At 35.5% G+C, this 15,062-nt stretch overlaps 1 protein-coding gene across 1 annotated transcript in view; it reads left to right on the forward strand.

Moving 5' to 3' along the window:
• The first annotated feature begins 1,961 nt into the window (after positions 1-1,961).
• The window catches only part of SAMSN1 (SAM domain, SH3 domain and nuclear localization signals 1), a 163,367-nt gene continuing 150,266 nt past the window's right edge, over positions 1,962-15,062 (forward strand). Inside the window, 2 exon segments of the mRNA XM_055279301.2 lie at positions 1,962-2,035; positions 2,037-2,079. Coding sequence (XP_055135276.2) covers positions 1,962-2,035; positions 2,037-2,079 — 117 coding nt within the window.

Consider the following 15,062-nt stretch of genomic DNA (forward strand, 5'->3'; position numbering starts at 1 on the left):
CTTACTCTTCTGAGCCTCAATTTTCTTATCAAAAAACAAAACAAAAAAACAGAACATTTTTAAGGGTTTTTTTTTTTGAAGGAGTGAGACAATATGCCAAAGTCCTTAATTTCAAAACTTAGTTTGAAGCGCACAGTAATTAAAACAGTGTGATACTGGCATGGAAACAGACATGTAGACCAATGCAATAGAATGGAGAGCCCAGAAATAAACCCTCATTTATGTGGTCAAATGATTGTCAGCAAATCTGTCAAGACCATTCAATGGGGAAAGTACAGCCTTTCAACAAATGGTGTTGGACAAATGGAATATACACATGCAAAACAATAAAGTTGGACCCTTACATTACAGCATATACAAAAAGTAATTCAAAATTGACAAAGTCCCAAAGAGCTAAAACTATAAGTTATTAGAAGCAAACACTGGGAAAAATCATCCTGACATTGGATTTGGCAATGATTTATGTGACACCAAAAGCACAGGTAACAAATACAAAAGTAGATAATTTAGACTTTATTAAATTAAAAAGAAAAAAAACTTCTGTGCATCAAAGGACACGATTAGCAGAGTAAAAAAGTAACTCATTGAATGGGAGAAATTATTTGCAAATCACATATCTGCAAAGAGATATCCAGAATATGTAAGGAACACCTACAATTCAACAATAACAAAACCAAAAACCAAACAAACCAAATTTTAAAAATGAGCAAAGGGCTGGTATAAACATTAATCCGAAGAAAGTACATAAATGGCTAATAAATAAAAAGATGCTCATCATCACTAATCACTAGGCAAATGCAAATCAAAACCATGAGATACCATTTCACACTCATTAGGGTAGCCACTATTTAAAAAAAAAAAACACAAACAAAAAACAGAAAATAACAAGGGCTGGCAAGGATGCAAAGAAATTGGAACCTGTGTGTACTGTAGGTGAGAATGTAAATGACGCAGTCAGTGAGAAAAACAATACGGTGTTTCCTCTATAACATGGAATTAACAAAAAATCAAACAATCCCCTTCTGGGTATATACCCAAAAGAATTGAAAGCAGGGACTCAAACAGATATATGTACATCTATGTTCATAGCAGTCTTATTCACAATAGTCAAAAGGTAGAACTAATCCAAGTGTTTATCAACAAACAAGTAGATTAGCAAAATGTGATATATACACGAAAAGGAATATTATTCAGTCTTAAAAATGAAGGAAATTGTGGCACATGCTATTGCATGGATGCACCTTGAAGACATTATGCTAAGTGAGGTAAGTCAGCCACCAGATGGCAAATATTGATTCCACTTACAGAAAGCATGTAGAGTAGTCAAATTTAGAGAGACAGAAAGTAGAAAGGCTGTTTCCAGGGGCTGAGGGGCAGGGGAAATGGGGAGTTAGTGTTTAATGGGTATGGGGTTTGAGTTAGGAAAGATGAAACGGTTCCAGAGATTCATGGTGGTGATAGTTGCACAACAATATAGAGGTACTTAATGTTACTGAACTGTTTACTTAAAAATGATTAAAGTAGTACATTTTAGATTTATGCATTTTGCATATCTTGCCATTTAAAAATGTGTTTATCTCTATATCTTGTCATGTAGGGAATCAAACGTTTTGTTAATTGTTGAAAGAGAAAATAGGAATTGGAGATGGGAAGAAATATGAGACGGACCCTTGACCTACCACCTTTAAGAGGAAGATGTTACTTTTAACCTGAAGAATAATATTTTCTCCAGGTTTGCCTGTAGTTGTTTGCAATGCATTTTCACTGCAGGTTTTAAGACTATCATTGCCACCTTTGAAATCTGTTTACACAGATCATGGTAAGTCTCGTTCTCTCATGTTATGCGTCAGGGTTCTTCATTAATTTAGGAAATTGTTTGTTCAATAAAGGCCTATATTATTTGATAATGGTCTCTGAATCCCCTGGATTATGGCAGGGATTTTACTTTGTAATAATCTCCCATGAGAACTGGCCAAACAGCTGTGAAGGCAAGAGAGAGCTACAACAGGCGATCGTATTTCTCAAAGCAGGGCAACAAGAGTGAAGCTGGTCAAAATGAATCTTTTCTGCATTTCGCTGGTAAGTTCCTTTATTTGCAGCATTTATGTTCTCATTTTAATTTTACTGTGTCAAAAGGAATGAAATTAGGATATATTCTAAACTTCTTATGTGATGGTATTAATACACTTAGCATCTCAGAAAGTTCACCTCACAAAGAACAGTGAGAAAGGATGCTTTCATTAAAGCCCTTAAGCCAACTCTATTCAAAGGCAAGTATTAAAAAAAGTTCTGCAACAATTACTAGTTATTTATCATTTTGATGTTGAATTTTTAAGTATAATGTTCTGGGAACAGTATTTTTGAGAAATAATTTTCTTCTATTTGTTATGAGACAAATTTTGCAAAATACGCAGGCTTTGTGTTGCCTGCTTTGCTTTGAGACATCCCAGGAATCAAAATTTCTTCTTTGTTCCTTGAGTAATGAATTCCTTTCAATGCTGGCTTGGTTAAACTTCCATGGAGGTAGTTTTCTGAGTTGCACCACACTGTAAATGCAAGGTACAATAGATTAATCCACTCCTGGAGATGTGCTTACTCAAGGGTATAAGCACCTCTCAAATTCGTTTTCACATTATTACTTTTTTTTCCTTAGACTGAAGTGGATCAGTGAAAGTTATCAGGTAGTCATGGATCTGAAAATACTTTATAACTCTAACCTGCAATTGTGACCATCTGCCAATGCTTAAAAATGGATTTCAAAAAATAATTTTATTCATTTCTATCTGTGTTTACAGCAGGGCATTATGTCTATTCATTGGTTTTTCAAGATGTCGCTGGGCGATCCCCCTCATTTGGGAAAATAAAATGGCCTAGTTCTGATGTTTGTTTTCTTTCCTAATTGCACATAAGATTAACATAAGCAGTAGAGATGGTGCTGACATACACTGTAATACCTAAACAGGAGGCATTTTAAGCCAAGATAAGGGATTTAATCTTAGAGCATCTTGAAAAATAAAATGCAATTGTGAGTTGTGGGAGGCTGAATCATCGAGTTCTTGTTGCCTATATAGCCAATTTACAAAATAACTGCCAGCTCTCAACTTTGCTTTGTGCCATATAAATCTGACGGCAGAAATCCCATTTCAGGTGATTTAAGTGGTATTGTGCATACTTTTCTAGTTGTTCTAAAAGAGCTCTATGTGGTTTGTATGAATATACTTCCCATGGAAATAGGCAGTGTGGCACCAAAGACGATTGCTTTCTGAAATCATTTTGAATGGTAATATAATCAGTATGCTAATGTTTCTATAACATAGCATGGTTCAGCGTGGCGTGACATACGTTTGTAATGCTGCTGCTAAAGACATATAACCATATAATGAGCTTGATTGTCTTCCTCTGTGATATAGGGAAGGGAGCACATACTTAAAAAGGATTGCCTCAAAGTCCTGACTCATGGACTCAGTATGACTGTAACTCTTTTCTGTCTGTTAAAGTTGTCCTTAAGCAGTTACTTGCTCAGAAACATATTTCATTAGACGGAACCATCAAGAACCCCAGGTTTTTGTTGAATCATTGCAAAGTTTATGTTATCAAATTCAATTGCTTTAATAAGAAAATGTGTATGAGGTACTTAAAAAATAAACATTATCTTAGGTGTTTTTTATTCCTTCTTGTGGAATAAATACATAAAATAATTTAGTGTAGGTTCTCAACCAGAGTGTTGTGACACCCTACTGTGCTGTTACAACCTTTGAAAAAGGGGTGGGGGTACAACTCTTGCCAGGAATTTATGCAAAATCCAAAACATATTTTATCCATGGCTGTAGGAATGTGAACATATGGGACACTGCATTTAAGAAAAGAGAATAAAAACCACTGGTTTAATGGAAAGATTCTTGAATTTTAAAAAAATGAAGGTGTATGTAAAAACACTGACCTTTAAATCTCTGGGAAGCAGGTGATTTTAAACATTATGTGTCACATAAAGATCACCACTAACGAAAGAATGAAAGAGTTAAACATCTTTTATTTAAGTGTAGGGGAAAATTGTAAATCTTTTAGTAAATGGGGTTTTTAAGAGAAATATAAAGGCAGAAACTTAATGAACTACCCATTCTGAACCAAGGATACTATAAATAATCCATTAAAGGTGATTGCTATTATTTTGGATCTATAAACTCGAAATGGGGTCTATCTTTCAACAGGGAGGCAGAAATATCCTTTTATATATGCCACTCTGACTCCACAATTTTTCTTAGAGTTGTACGTGATGATGAGGCTTTTAGAAAACTTGCTCATTTGAGGCACAGTGATTTTTCTTGTTGAGCTCATCATGTAGTTATTGCATTTAACATGTCTTTGTAACCTATGAGGTTACAAATCAATTATTCCTGCACAATTTCTTCAATAATTTGAAATGCTGCCTCTGTCTTTATTTGGATTCTTTATTCTATCCCATTGGTTCATTTCTATCCCTTTCCTTTTACTTGTTCTTTTAAGTACTTATTAAAATATTAATAATTCTACTGCCAAGTGAGTCTTACTCAGAAGAATACCCCGCTCCCCATTTGTCCTTCTTCAAAGTTTGGACTTCGTCTTTTTTCTATATAAACTTAGGTTCGTATTGTCAAATTATGTGAATACCTTTGACGGGATTTTGATTGAAATGAACTTGAATTTTACACCATTTTTAGGGGAAATTGACTTCATTATGGTGTTAGGTCTTTTCATTCACAAACATAGATAACTCTTTATTCAATTCTTTCATAGCCTTCAATAATATTTTATAATTTTCCCTATGTTATCTTGCTTACCTTTTGTGAAATTTATTGTTAGGCATCTAAGAATTTTAGATGCCACTGTGAATTTTTCTCCAAGTTTGTTGATGCTGATTTAGAGATACATTATTAGCATATTGATATCCAAACAAATAATTTTCCTGATCTTGAAGAATTCTCAGAGATATTTTGTGGTTTTCTCAGATTTGCTGTGCAAATAATCTATAAATTATTCCTTTTCTTAGCATTTAGGTTATTCTTAAGTTCTTTATCTTCCATAATATTGACAAGTAGAAATGCTATGATAGCAGCCATCTTACTCTTATTTCTAATGCTCATATAATTATTTATAATTCAGTCTTCATGAGGAAATTTTTTTAAAATAACTCTAATCAGGTTAAGGAAGTCCTGCCTTTTCCCAATTTGCTAAGATTTTGACGTGGGTAAACGTTAAAAATTTTCAAATGCCTTAAATATTTATTGAGATTAACTTCCTTTTAAATATTTTAATTTATATTTAATTATTAAAGCATTCTTACATTTCTATATTAAACACTAGTTGGTCATAATGTAGTTTTATATGTACTATTTGATTTTGTTGATATTTTATTTAGGATTTTAAAAACTATGTTAATACCTAAAATTGATCTGTTGTTTTCTTGCATTAATAGGAAAATTCTATCATTTTCTTTTTCTAGAATTCCTATTAGTAGTATTTTGTCATCTTTTAATATATCTTCCAACCTTTTACCTGTGTGTATCATGTTTTCTATTTATCCTTCTATGCTGCACCCTAAATGAACTCAGTATTTTCTAATTCTCTCTTGTGAAAGGCCTAGAGTTCAATTTTTGATTATTTCATATAAATTTCTGTGATTATATTATTCATTTTCAAGACTTTGTAATTGTTCTTTGTTCCTATTTAATTTTGGTTTCATCATAAATTATTTCTTTTTCATCGAATATTACTTTTTTATTTAGCTCTTTGAAGATTACATATATTCTTTCTTAAATTATCTCTCCATCTATTTTATGATTTTAATTTCATCTGGAATGAAATGGTTTCATTTTCTGATTGTCAATTCAGTTGGCTCTCTTTCTCAGCATTTGATCTCTTCATGTGCTTTGGCTAATTTAGAATGACAACTCTTTTTCTTTCCCTCTTTTTCTCTCTCTCTCTCTCTCTCTCTTTCTTTCTTTCCTGGCTTCTTCACCTTGCTTTAACTACTAGTGAGGCAAAAAATCTCATGTCTTCCTGATGCCCCAATTAAAAACCAGAGATTACATTGCTGGTCCAGAGATCTTATTCCAGCAGATATATGGACTATTACTAATGTAGACACTGAACTATTGGTAGCTTGTTTCATATTCTGTTTTGCTGGCCATGTTGTTAAATTTTGCTTTTCTGGCCCATATCTTCTTGTTAGCAAGAGCTCTAGCAGCTGTTGGCAGAAGCTTTTTTCAGCCCCCTTTTATAGTGGTGGTTGCTACCATAGGCCCTGTATTTCTATCATGGAGTTTGCCTTATGTAGAGGACATCTATTGCATGCTACCCCTCAGGGTTTAAGATCTGTCCAATGCTGTCTGTTTTGGGATAGGAGCTTAATATGTCTAAAACTTTAGTTTCACTCACTACTTTGTATTTCTGTTAGGTTTCCCTACATGTTTACGTATTTTAGAGCACTCATGACTTACTTAGTTCTTAATAATTTTCCCAGTAGTTTGTAATGTGTTTGGAACAGGGGTTACTTAAAAGAGGAAACAGCAAATCATATTGGCCAAATGTTCTAAAGGTAGACAAGGCAACCGATCTTCACTTTACTTATATGTTAATATACCCAGAACTTTTCAACATATTAAGTGCATACTGTCTACCTCTCTCCTTTAAGACTGCTTCTAGATGATGTCATAACTAGACTAATTATATCTTTTTTAAAAAGTCAATTTGATTAATAAATTTTCTTCCCAAATACAAAGAAGTTATAATACATTACACAATGATTTTAAATCCAAACTCATGCATTTTAAATTCATTTTTTCATACAAGGATAAAAATGAATAAATCATATTTTTATTATCAATGTTCTAAACATTAATATTAATTCCTTGACTGTACTTGTAAAATATTTTTGCTATTTCAAAACATGCCTTGAATTTACTTTATCCTTATAGCTTCCTGCTGCGTGTGTGTGTGTGTGTGTGTGTGTGTGTGTGTGTGTGTGTGTGTGTTGCAATGTGTATCATTTGCCCTTGATGCTTTTTCAGTCTTTCAAATTTTTAGAATTTTTGTAGGTACATAGTAGGTATATATATTTATGGAGTACGTGAGATGATTTGATACAGACATGCAATGTGAAATAAGCACATCATGGAGAATGGGGTATCCATCCCCGCAAGCATTTATCCTTTGAGTTAAAAACATTCCAGTTACACTCTTTAAATTATTTTAAAATGTACGATTAAGTTATTATTGACAACAGTCACCCTATTGTGCTATCAAATAGTAGCTCATATTCATTCTTTCTATTGCTTTGTACCCGTTAACCATCCCCAGCTTCCTCCCAGAACCCCATTACTCTTCCTAGCCTCTGGTAACCATCCTTCTAATCTCAATGTACAGAAGTTCAATTGTTTTGATTTTTAGATTCCACAGATAAGTGAGAACATGTGATGTTTGTCTTTCAGTGACTGAATTATTTCACTTAACATAATCATCTCCAGTTCTATTTATATTGTTGCCAATGACTGGATTTCATTCTTTTTTGATGGCTGAACCATACTCTATTGTGTATATGTACCATATTTTCTTTATCCATTTATCTGTTGATAGACCCTTAGGTTGTGTCCAAATCTTAGCTATTGTAACAGTACTGCAACAAATTGCGAAGTATATACCCAGCAGTGAGATTGCTGGAGCATATGTTAGCTCAATTTTTTGTTTTTTGGGGAACCTCCAAACTGTTCTCCATAGTGGTCGTACTAATTTATATTCCCGCCAACAGTGAAATAGGGTACCTTTTTCTCCACATCTTCACCAGCATTTACTAGTGCCTGTCTTTTGGATATAAGGCATTTTTAACTAGGGTGAGCTAACATCCGTTGTAGTTTCGATTTGAATTTCTCTGATGATCAATGATGTTGAGCACTTTTTCACATGCCTGTTGCCATTTGTATGTCCTCTTTTGGAAATGTCGGTTCAAATTCTTTTGCCCATTTTTTGATCAGATTATTAGACTTTTCCCTATAGAGTTGTTTGAGTTCCATGTATGTTCTGGTTATTCATCCCACGTCAGATGGATATTGTGCAAATGTTTTCTCCCATTCTGTGGGTTGTTTCTTCACTTTGTTGATTATATCTTTTGCTGTGCAGAAGCTTTTCAACTTACGAGACCATTTGTTCAGTTTTGCTTTGGTTGCCTATAGTTGTGGGGAATTGCTCAAGAAATCCTTTCCCAGACGAATGTCTTGAAGATTTTCCCTAATGTTTTCTTCTAGTTTCATAGTTTGAGGTCTTAGATTTAAGTCTTGAACCCATTTTGATTTTATTTACATATATGGTGATAGATGGGGGCCTAATTTCATTCTTCTGCATTTGAATATTTAGTTTTTCCAGCACTATTTATTGAAGAGACTGTCTTCTCCCCAGTGCGTGTTCTTGACATCTTTGTCAAAAATGAGTTCATTGTAAGTGTGCTGATTTGTTTCTGAGTTCTCTATTTTTTACATTGGGTCTATGTGTCTGTATTTATGCCAGTACCATTCTGTTTAGGTTACTGTAGCTCTAATTATATTCTAATTTGAAGTCAGGTAATGTGATTTCTCCAGTTTTGTTCTTTTTGCTTAGGATAGCTTTGGCTATTCTGTGTCTTTTGTGGTCCCATATAAATTTTAGGATTTTTTTTTCTATTTCTGTGAAGAATGTCACTGGTATTTTGACTGAGGTTGCTTTGAATCTTTAGTTTGCTTTGAGTAGTATGGACATTTTAACAAAATTGTCTTTCAATCCATAAACCTATATTATTTTTCAATACATCTATGAAAAACTATTTTTCATTAAATATTTTCAAGTTTTTTATGTCCTTCTCAATTTCTTTCATCAATATCTTATAGCTTTTATTATAGAGATCTTTCACTTTGGGATTTAATTTTACGTGTGGCTAGTGTAAATAGGATTACTTTTTAATTTCTTTTTTATATTGTTGCCTGTTCTCATAGAAGTGCTACTGGTATTTTATGTTGAAATTTTATCCTGCAATGTTACTAAATTTGTTTGTTAGTTCTAATAGTTTTCCTGTAGAATTTTTAGGGTTTTCCAAATCACATCATATCATCTGCAAACAGGTATAATTTGGCTTCTTCATTTCCAGTTTGGATGCCATGTATATCTTTCCTTGTCTAATTTCTCTAGCTAGGACTTCCAGTACTATGTTGAATAACACTGGTGAGCCATGTTGTATTCCAGATCTTAGAGGAAAAGCTTTCATCTTTTCCCCAGTCAGTATGATACTAGCTGTGGGTCTATTGCATAAGGCTTTTGTTATATTGAGGTATGTTCCTTCTAGACCCAGTTTTTTTAGGTATTTTTTTTATCATGAAGGAATGTCAAATTTTTTAAAGTGATTTTTTAGTATAAATTTATATAATAATATTGTTTTTAAACTTCATTCTGTGGATATGATGTATCATATTGATTGATTTGAATACGTTGAACTTGGATGATGAATGATCTTTCTAATATATTGTTGTTGAATTTAGTTTGGTAGTATTTTGTTGAGGAGTTTTGCATCAATATTCATCAGAGATATTGGCCTGTAGTTTTCTTTTATTTGATGTGTCTTTTTCTGGTTTTGGTATCAGAGTAATATTGGCCTCATAGAATGAGTTTGGAAGTATTCCCCTCTCCTCCACTTTTTGGAATAGTTTGAGTAAGATTGGTATTAATTCTTCTTTCAAGGTTTGGTAGAATTCAGAAGTGAAGCTCTCAGGTTCTGGGCTTTACTTTAGTGGGAGATTTCTTTTTTTATGGCTTTGATCTTGTAACTTGTTATTGGTCTTTTCAGGTTTTGGATTTCCTCTTGGTTCAATCTTGGTAGGTTGTATGCATCTAGGAATTCATCCGTTTCTTCTAGATTTTTTAAATGTATTGGTATGTAGTTGCTCACAGTAGCCACTAATGATGCTTTGAGTTTCTGCAGTATCAGTTGTAGTGTCTACTTTTTCTTTTCTGATTTTATTTATTTGGGCTTTATCTCTTTTTTTTTTAGTCTGTCTAAAAGTTTGTCAATTTTGTTTAACTTTTCAAAAAAACGACCTTTTGTGTCATTAATCTTTTGTATTTTTTTAAACTTCAATTTCATTTATTTTGGCTCTGACCTTTATTATTTCATTTCTTCTACTAATTTGGGGTTTGGTTTGCTCTTACTTTTCTAGTTCCTTAGGATGCATTGTTAGGTTGTTCATTTGCAGTTATCTTTTTTGATGTAGTCATTTATAGCTATAAACTTCCCTCTTAGTACTGCCTTTGGTGTATCCTATAGGTTTTGGTATGTTGTGTTTCTATTATCATTTCTTTCAAGAAATTTTCCAACTTCCTTCTTAATCTCTTCATTGACCACTGGTCATTCAGGAGAATATTGTTTAATTTCCATGTTGTATAGTTTCCAAAATTCCTACTCTTATTATTTTCTGGTTTTATTCCATTTTGGTAAGAGAAGATGCTTGATATTATTTCAATTTATTTAATGTTTTAAAACTTTTTTGTTTTACATATGTTGTATTCTTGAGACTGATCTATTTTCTATGGAAAAGAATGTGTATTCTGCAGCTTTTGGCTGAAATGTTCTGTAAGTATCTATTAGATCAACTTACTCTATAGTGAAGATTCAGTCTGATGTTTCTTTGTTGATTTCCTGTCTGGAAGATCTTTCCTAAGCTGAAAATGGTATGTTAAAGTCACTAGCTATTATTGTATTCGGTCCTATCCCTCTTTATCTCTAAAAATATTTTCTTTATATGCCCGAGTACTCCAGTGTTGGGTGCATATATATTTAAAATGTTTATATCATCTTGCTGAATTGATCCCTTTATCATTAAATAGTGACCTTCTTTGTCTCTTCTTATAGATTTTGTGTTGAAATCTATTTTATCTGATATAAGTTTAGTGACTTCTGTTCTTTTTTGGTTTTCATTGGCATAGAATATCTTTTTCCATCCCTTTATTTTCTCTCTCTGTGTGTGTGTGTGTGTGCGTGTGTGTGTATGTTTTTAGACAGTGTCTCACTCTGTCACCCAGGCTGGAGTGTAGTGGTGTGATCTTGGCTCGCTGCAACGTCCGCTTCCTGGGTTCAAGATATTCTCCTACCTCAGCCTCCTGAGTAGCTGGGATTACAGGTGTGTGCCATCACATCTGGCTAATTTTTGTATTTTTAGTAGACATGGGGTTTCACCAGGTTTTTCAGACTGGTCTCAAACTCCTGACTTCAGGTGATCCATCCACCTTGGCCTTTCAAAGTAATTGGATCACAGGTGTGACCCACTGCACCCAGCCAGTCTATATGTGCTTTTATAGTTGAAGTTTGTTTCTTGCAGGCAACAGATTAATGGGTTATGTTTTTTCATTCATGCAGCCAGTCTATGTCTTTTGATTGGAGATTTTAGTCCATTTACATTCAATGTTATTATTGTTAATTAAGGACTTAGTCTTGCCATTTATTACTTGTTTTCTGGTTGTTTTATGGTCTTGTCTTCCTTCTTTCTCTCCTTCCTGTCTTTCTCTAGTGAAGGTGACTTTGTCTGGGGACATGGTTTAGTTTCTTGCTTTTTATTTCTTGTATATTCATTGTATGTTTTTCGGTTTGAGTTTACCATGAGGTTTGCAAATATTATGACTTATTATTTTAACCTGCTGACAACTTAACACTATTTGCACAAACAAGCAAGCAAAAAGAAAACTAATTAAAACTCTGTACATTAAATTTGTCTCCCTGCTTTTTAACTTTTCATTGCTTCTATTTACATCTTATTGTACTGACAGTGTCTTGAAAAGCTGTTGTAGTTATTATCTTTCATTGGTTCATTCTTTAATCTTCCTACTTAAGATAAGAGTATTTTACACACCACAGTTACAGTGTTATAATATTCTGTGTATTTCTCTGTACTTCCTATTAGCAGTGAGTTTTGTATCTTCAGGTGATTATTTATTGCTCATCACTGTCCTTTTCTTTCTGATTGAAGTACTCCCTTTAGCATTTCTTATAGGACTGACCTGGCGTTGTTGAAATCCCTCAGCTTTTGTTTGTCTGGGAAAGTATTTCTTCATGTTTGAAAGATATTTTCACCAGAAATATTATTCTGGGGTAAAAATTATTTTCCTTAAGCACTTTAAATATGTCATGCTACTCTCTCCCGGCCTGTAAGGTAACCACTGAAAAGTCTGTTGCCAGACATATAGGAGCTCCATTGTATGTTATTTGTTTCTTTTCTCTTGTGGCTTTTAGAATTCTTTCTTTATCCTTGACAGTTGGGACTTTGATTATTAAATACCTTGAGGTGGTCTTCCTAGGGTTAAATCTGCTTGGTGTTCTATAACCTTCTTGTACTTGGCTACTAATATCTTTCTCTAGGTTTGGGAAGTTCTCTGTTATTATCCTTTTGAATAAACTTTCTATCCCTATCTCTTTATCTACATCCTCTTTAAGGCCAATAACTCTTAGATTTGCCCTTTAGAGGCAATTTTCTAGATCCTATAGGTGTGCTACATTGTTTTTTGTTCTTTTTTCTTTTGTCTCCTCTGACTGTGTATTTTAAAATAGCCTGTCTTTAGGCTCACTAATTCTTTCTTCTGCTTATAAATTCTGCTATTAAAGGACTCTGATGCATTCTTCAGTTTGCCAATTGCATTTTTCAGCTCCAAGATTTCTGCTTGATTCTTTTTAATCATTTCAATTTATTTATTAATTTATTGGATAGAATTCTGAATTCCTTATCTGTGTTATTTTGAATTTCTTTGAGTTTCCTCAACACATCTATTTCAAATTACCTGAAAGGTCACATATCTCTTTCTCCAAGATTGGTCCCTGGTGCCTTATTTAGTTTACTTGGTGAGGTCCTGTTTTTCTGGATGGCGTTGATGCTAGTAGATGTTCTTCAGTGTCTCGGCATTAAGGAGTTAAGTATTTATTCTAGTCTTCACTGTCTTGGATTATTTGTAGCTGTCCCTCTTGAGGAGGCTTTCCAGATATTTGAAAGGACTTGTGTTTTGTAATCTAAGCTGTGTCTGCTTTAGGGGATATCCCAAGCCCAGTAGCACTGTGGTTCTTGCAGACTCGAAGTACCTCATTGATGGTTTTCAACCAGATACGGGAGAATTCTCTGGATTACCAGTCAGCGACTCTTGTTCTCTTTTATTACTTTCTTCCAAACATACAGAGTCTCTCTCTGTGTTATGAGTTACTGAAAGCTGGAGGTTGAGTGACACTGGCACCCCTGTGGCTACCATGACTATGACTGTGCTGGGTCAGACCTGAAGGCAGCACAACACTAGGTCTTGCCCAAGGCCTGCTGTAACCACTCCCTGGCTACTGCCTGTGTTCACTCAAAGCACTTGGGCTCTACAGTCAGCAGGTGGCAAATCCAGTCATGCTTCTGTCCTTCCCTTCAGGGCACTGAAGGCCCCCAGGCCCAGGGTGAGTCCAAGAAGTGCAGTCTAGGAGTCAGGGATTAGAGTCTAATACATTAGAAGTCTACCTGGTGTTATTGTATTACAGCTGAACTGGCACTCAAACCACACCCTCCTTCCCACTCTTCTCTCCAGTTTTTAAAGACAGAGGAGCCTCAGTCTGTAGCCATACCACCCTAGGTACAAGGAGTACTGCTAGACTACCACAGATGCTCTCTTAAGGCCCAAGGTCTCTTAAGTCAGCTTTTTGTGAATGCTACCTGGCCTCGGACTTACCCTGCAGGGCACTGGACTCCTCTCTGGCCCAGGGCACATCCAGAAATGCCATCCAAGCATACAGTCCTGAAATAAGAGACTACAAGAGCCCAGTAGGTGCTCTACCCCCATGTGGCTGTACTGGTACCTAAGGTGCAAGATAAAGTCCCCTTTGCATTTCCCTCTGCTTTTCTCAAACAGAAGGAGTTTTGCTCTGTAGCCACCACAGCTGGTAATGTGTTGATTCTCATCTGAAGCCACTAAGTCTCAGAGGCTTTCCCAAGGCCCTTGATGTAGTACCTGGGTATCACTGCTGGCTATTCAGGGCCCAAGGGCTCTTCAGTTAGCAGGTAATGAATACTGCCAGGACTGAATCCTTTCCTTCAGGGCAGCGGTTTCCTTCTGGCCTAGGGTTGCCTAGAAATGTCATCTGGGAGCTAGGGCCTGGAAGGGGGGTACCTCATGACTCTCACCAGTGCCCTATTATGCTATGGCTGAGCTGGTACCCTCGATGCAAGACAAAGGCCTCCCTACACTTCCTTCTCTCCTCAAGCAGAAGGAAGGGGTCTCTTTTGGAGCCTCAAGATATGCAGTGTAGGGTTAGGGGCAGGGTGATGCCTGCACTCCCTTGGCTGCCCCAACCGGTGTCTCAGTGTGTCACATGCCCTCTCAGTCTACTGTCTCTGGGCTTAGTTCACACTGGGACACCCGTAGGAGTTGCAATCCTTGTGTTCTAGACGGCCTTTCAAGTTTACTGGAGACACAGAGTGCTGCAGCTCTGGGCGGCAAGGTTTGCAGGCACTCAACTTTGGACCATTGGGATCGGAGATTTCCTTCTGGCCAGGGCTGGTTCAAATGCTCCGTCTATGGCTGGGCATCAGCTGAGTTTGGTCTGGGTTTTCTTTCTTCTCTAAAAGGACAGCACTAAGTTCAATGCCGCACAATGGCTGTGTTCTCCCTTCCCCAGAGCCCAGAGATGCTCTCCACACCAGGCTGCCGGTGCCATGGTAGGGGAGGAGTGGCATCAGAGATTCGGGACTGTTTTTTCTATCTCTTCAGTGCCTCTTTTGGTGATTTGATGTTAAAACCACGTACTATGAGTGCTCACCTGAATTTTGATTCTTATGAGGGTGTTGTTTTTCTGTGTAGACAGTTGTTAACTTGGTGTCCTTATTGTGGAGAAACGACCAGTGGAGCTTTCTATTCTGCCATCTTGCTTCACCTCCTCTGCCCTTGAAACTGCTACTTTACAGTTGAGAAAGCTAAGTACAGCAGATTGTATTTCTTATAAAGGGAGGTGGTACCAATTAGAGATATACATGTAACTCAAATCTGTGACCAAAACAGTT

The sequence above is a fragment of the Symphalangus syndactylus genome, chromosome 5 (assembly GCF_028878055.3).
Source record: "Symphalangus syndactylus isolate Jambi chromosome 5, NHGRI_mSymSyn1-v2.1_pri, whole genome shotgun sequence".
Taxonomy (NCBI): domain Eukaryota; kingdom Metazoa; phylum Chordata; class Mammalia; order Primates; family Hylobatidae; genus Symphalangus; species Symphalangus syndactylus.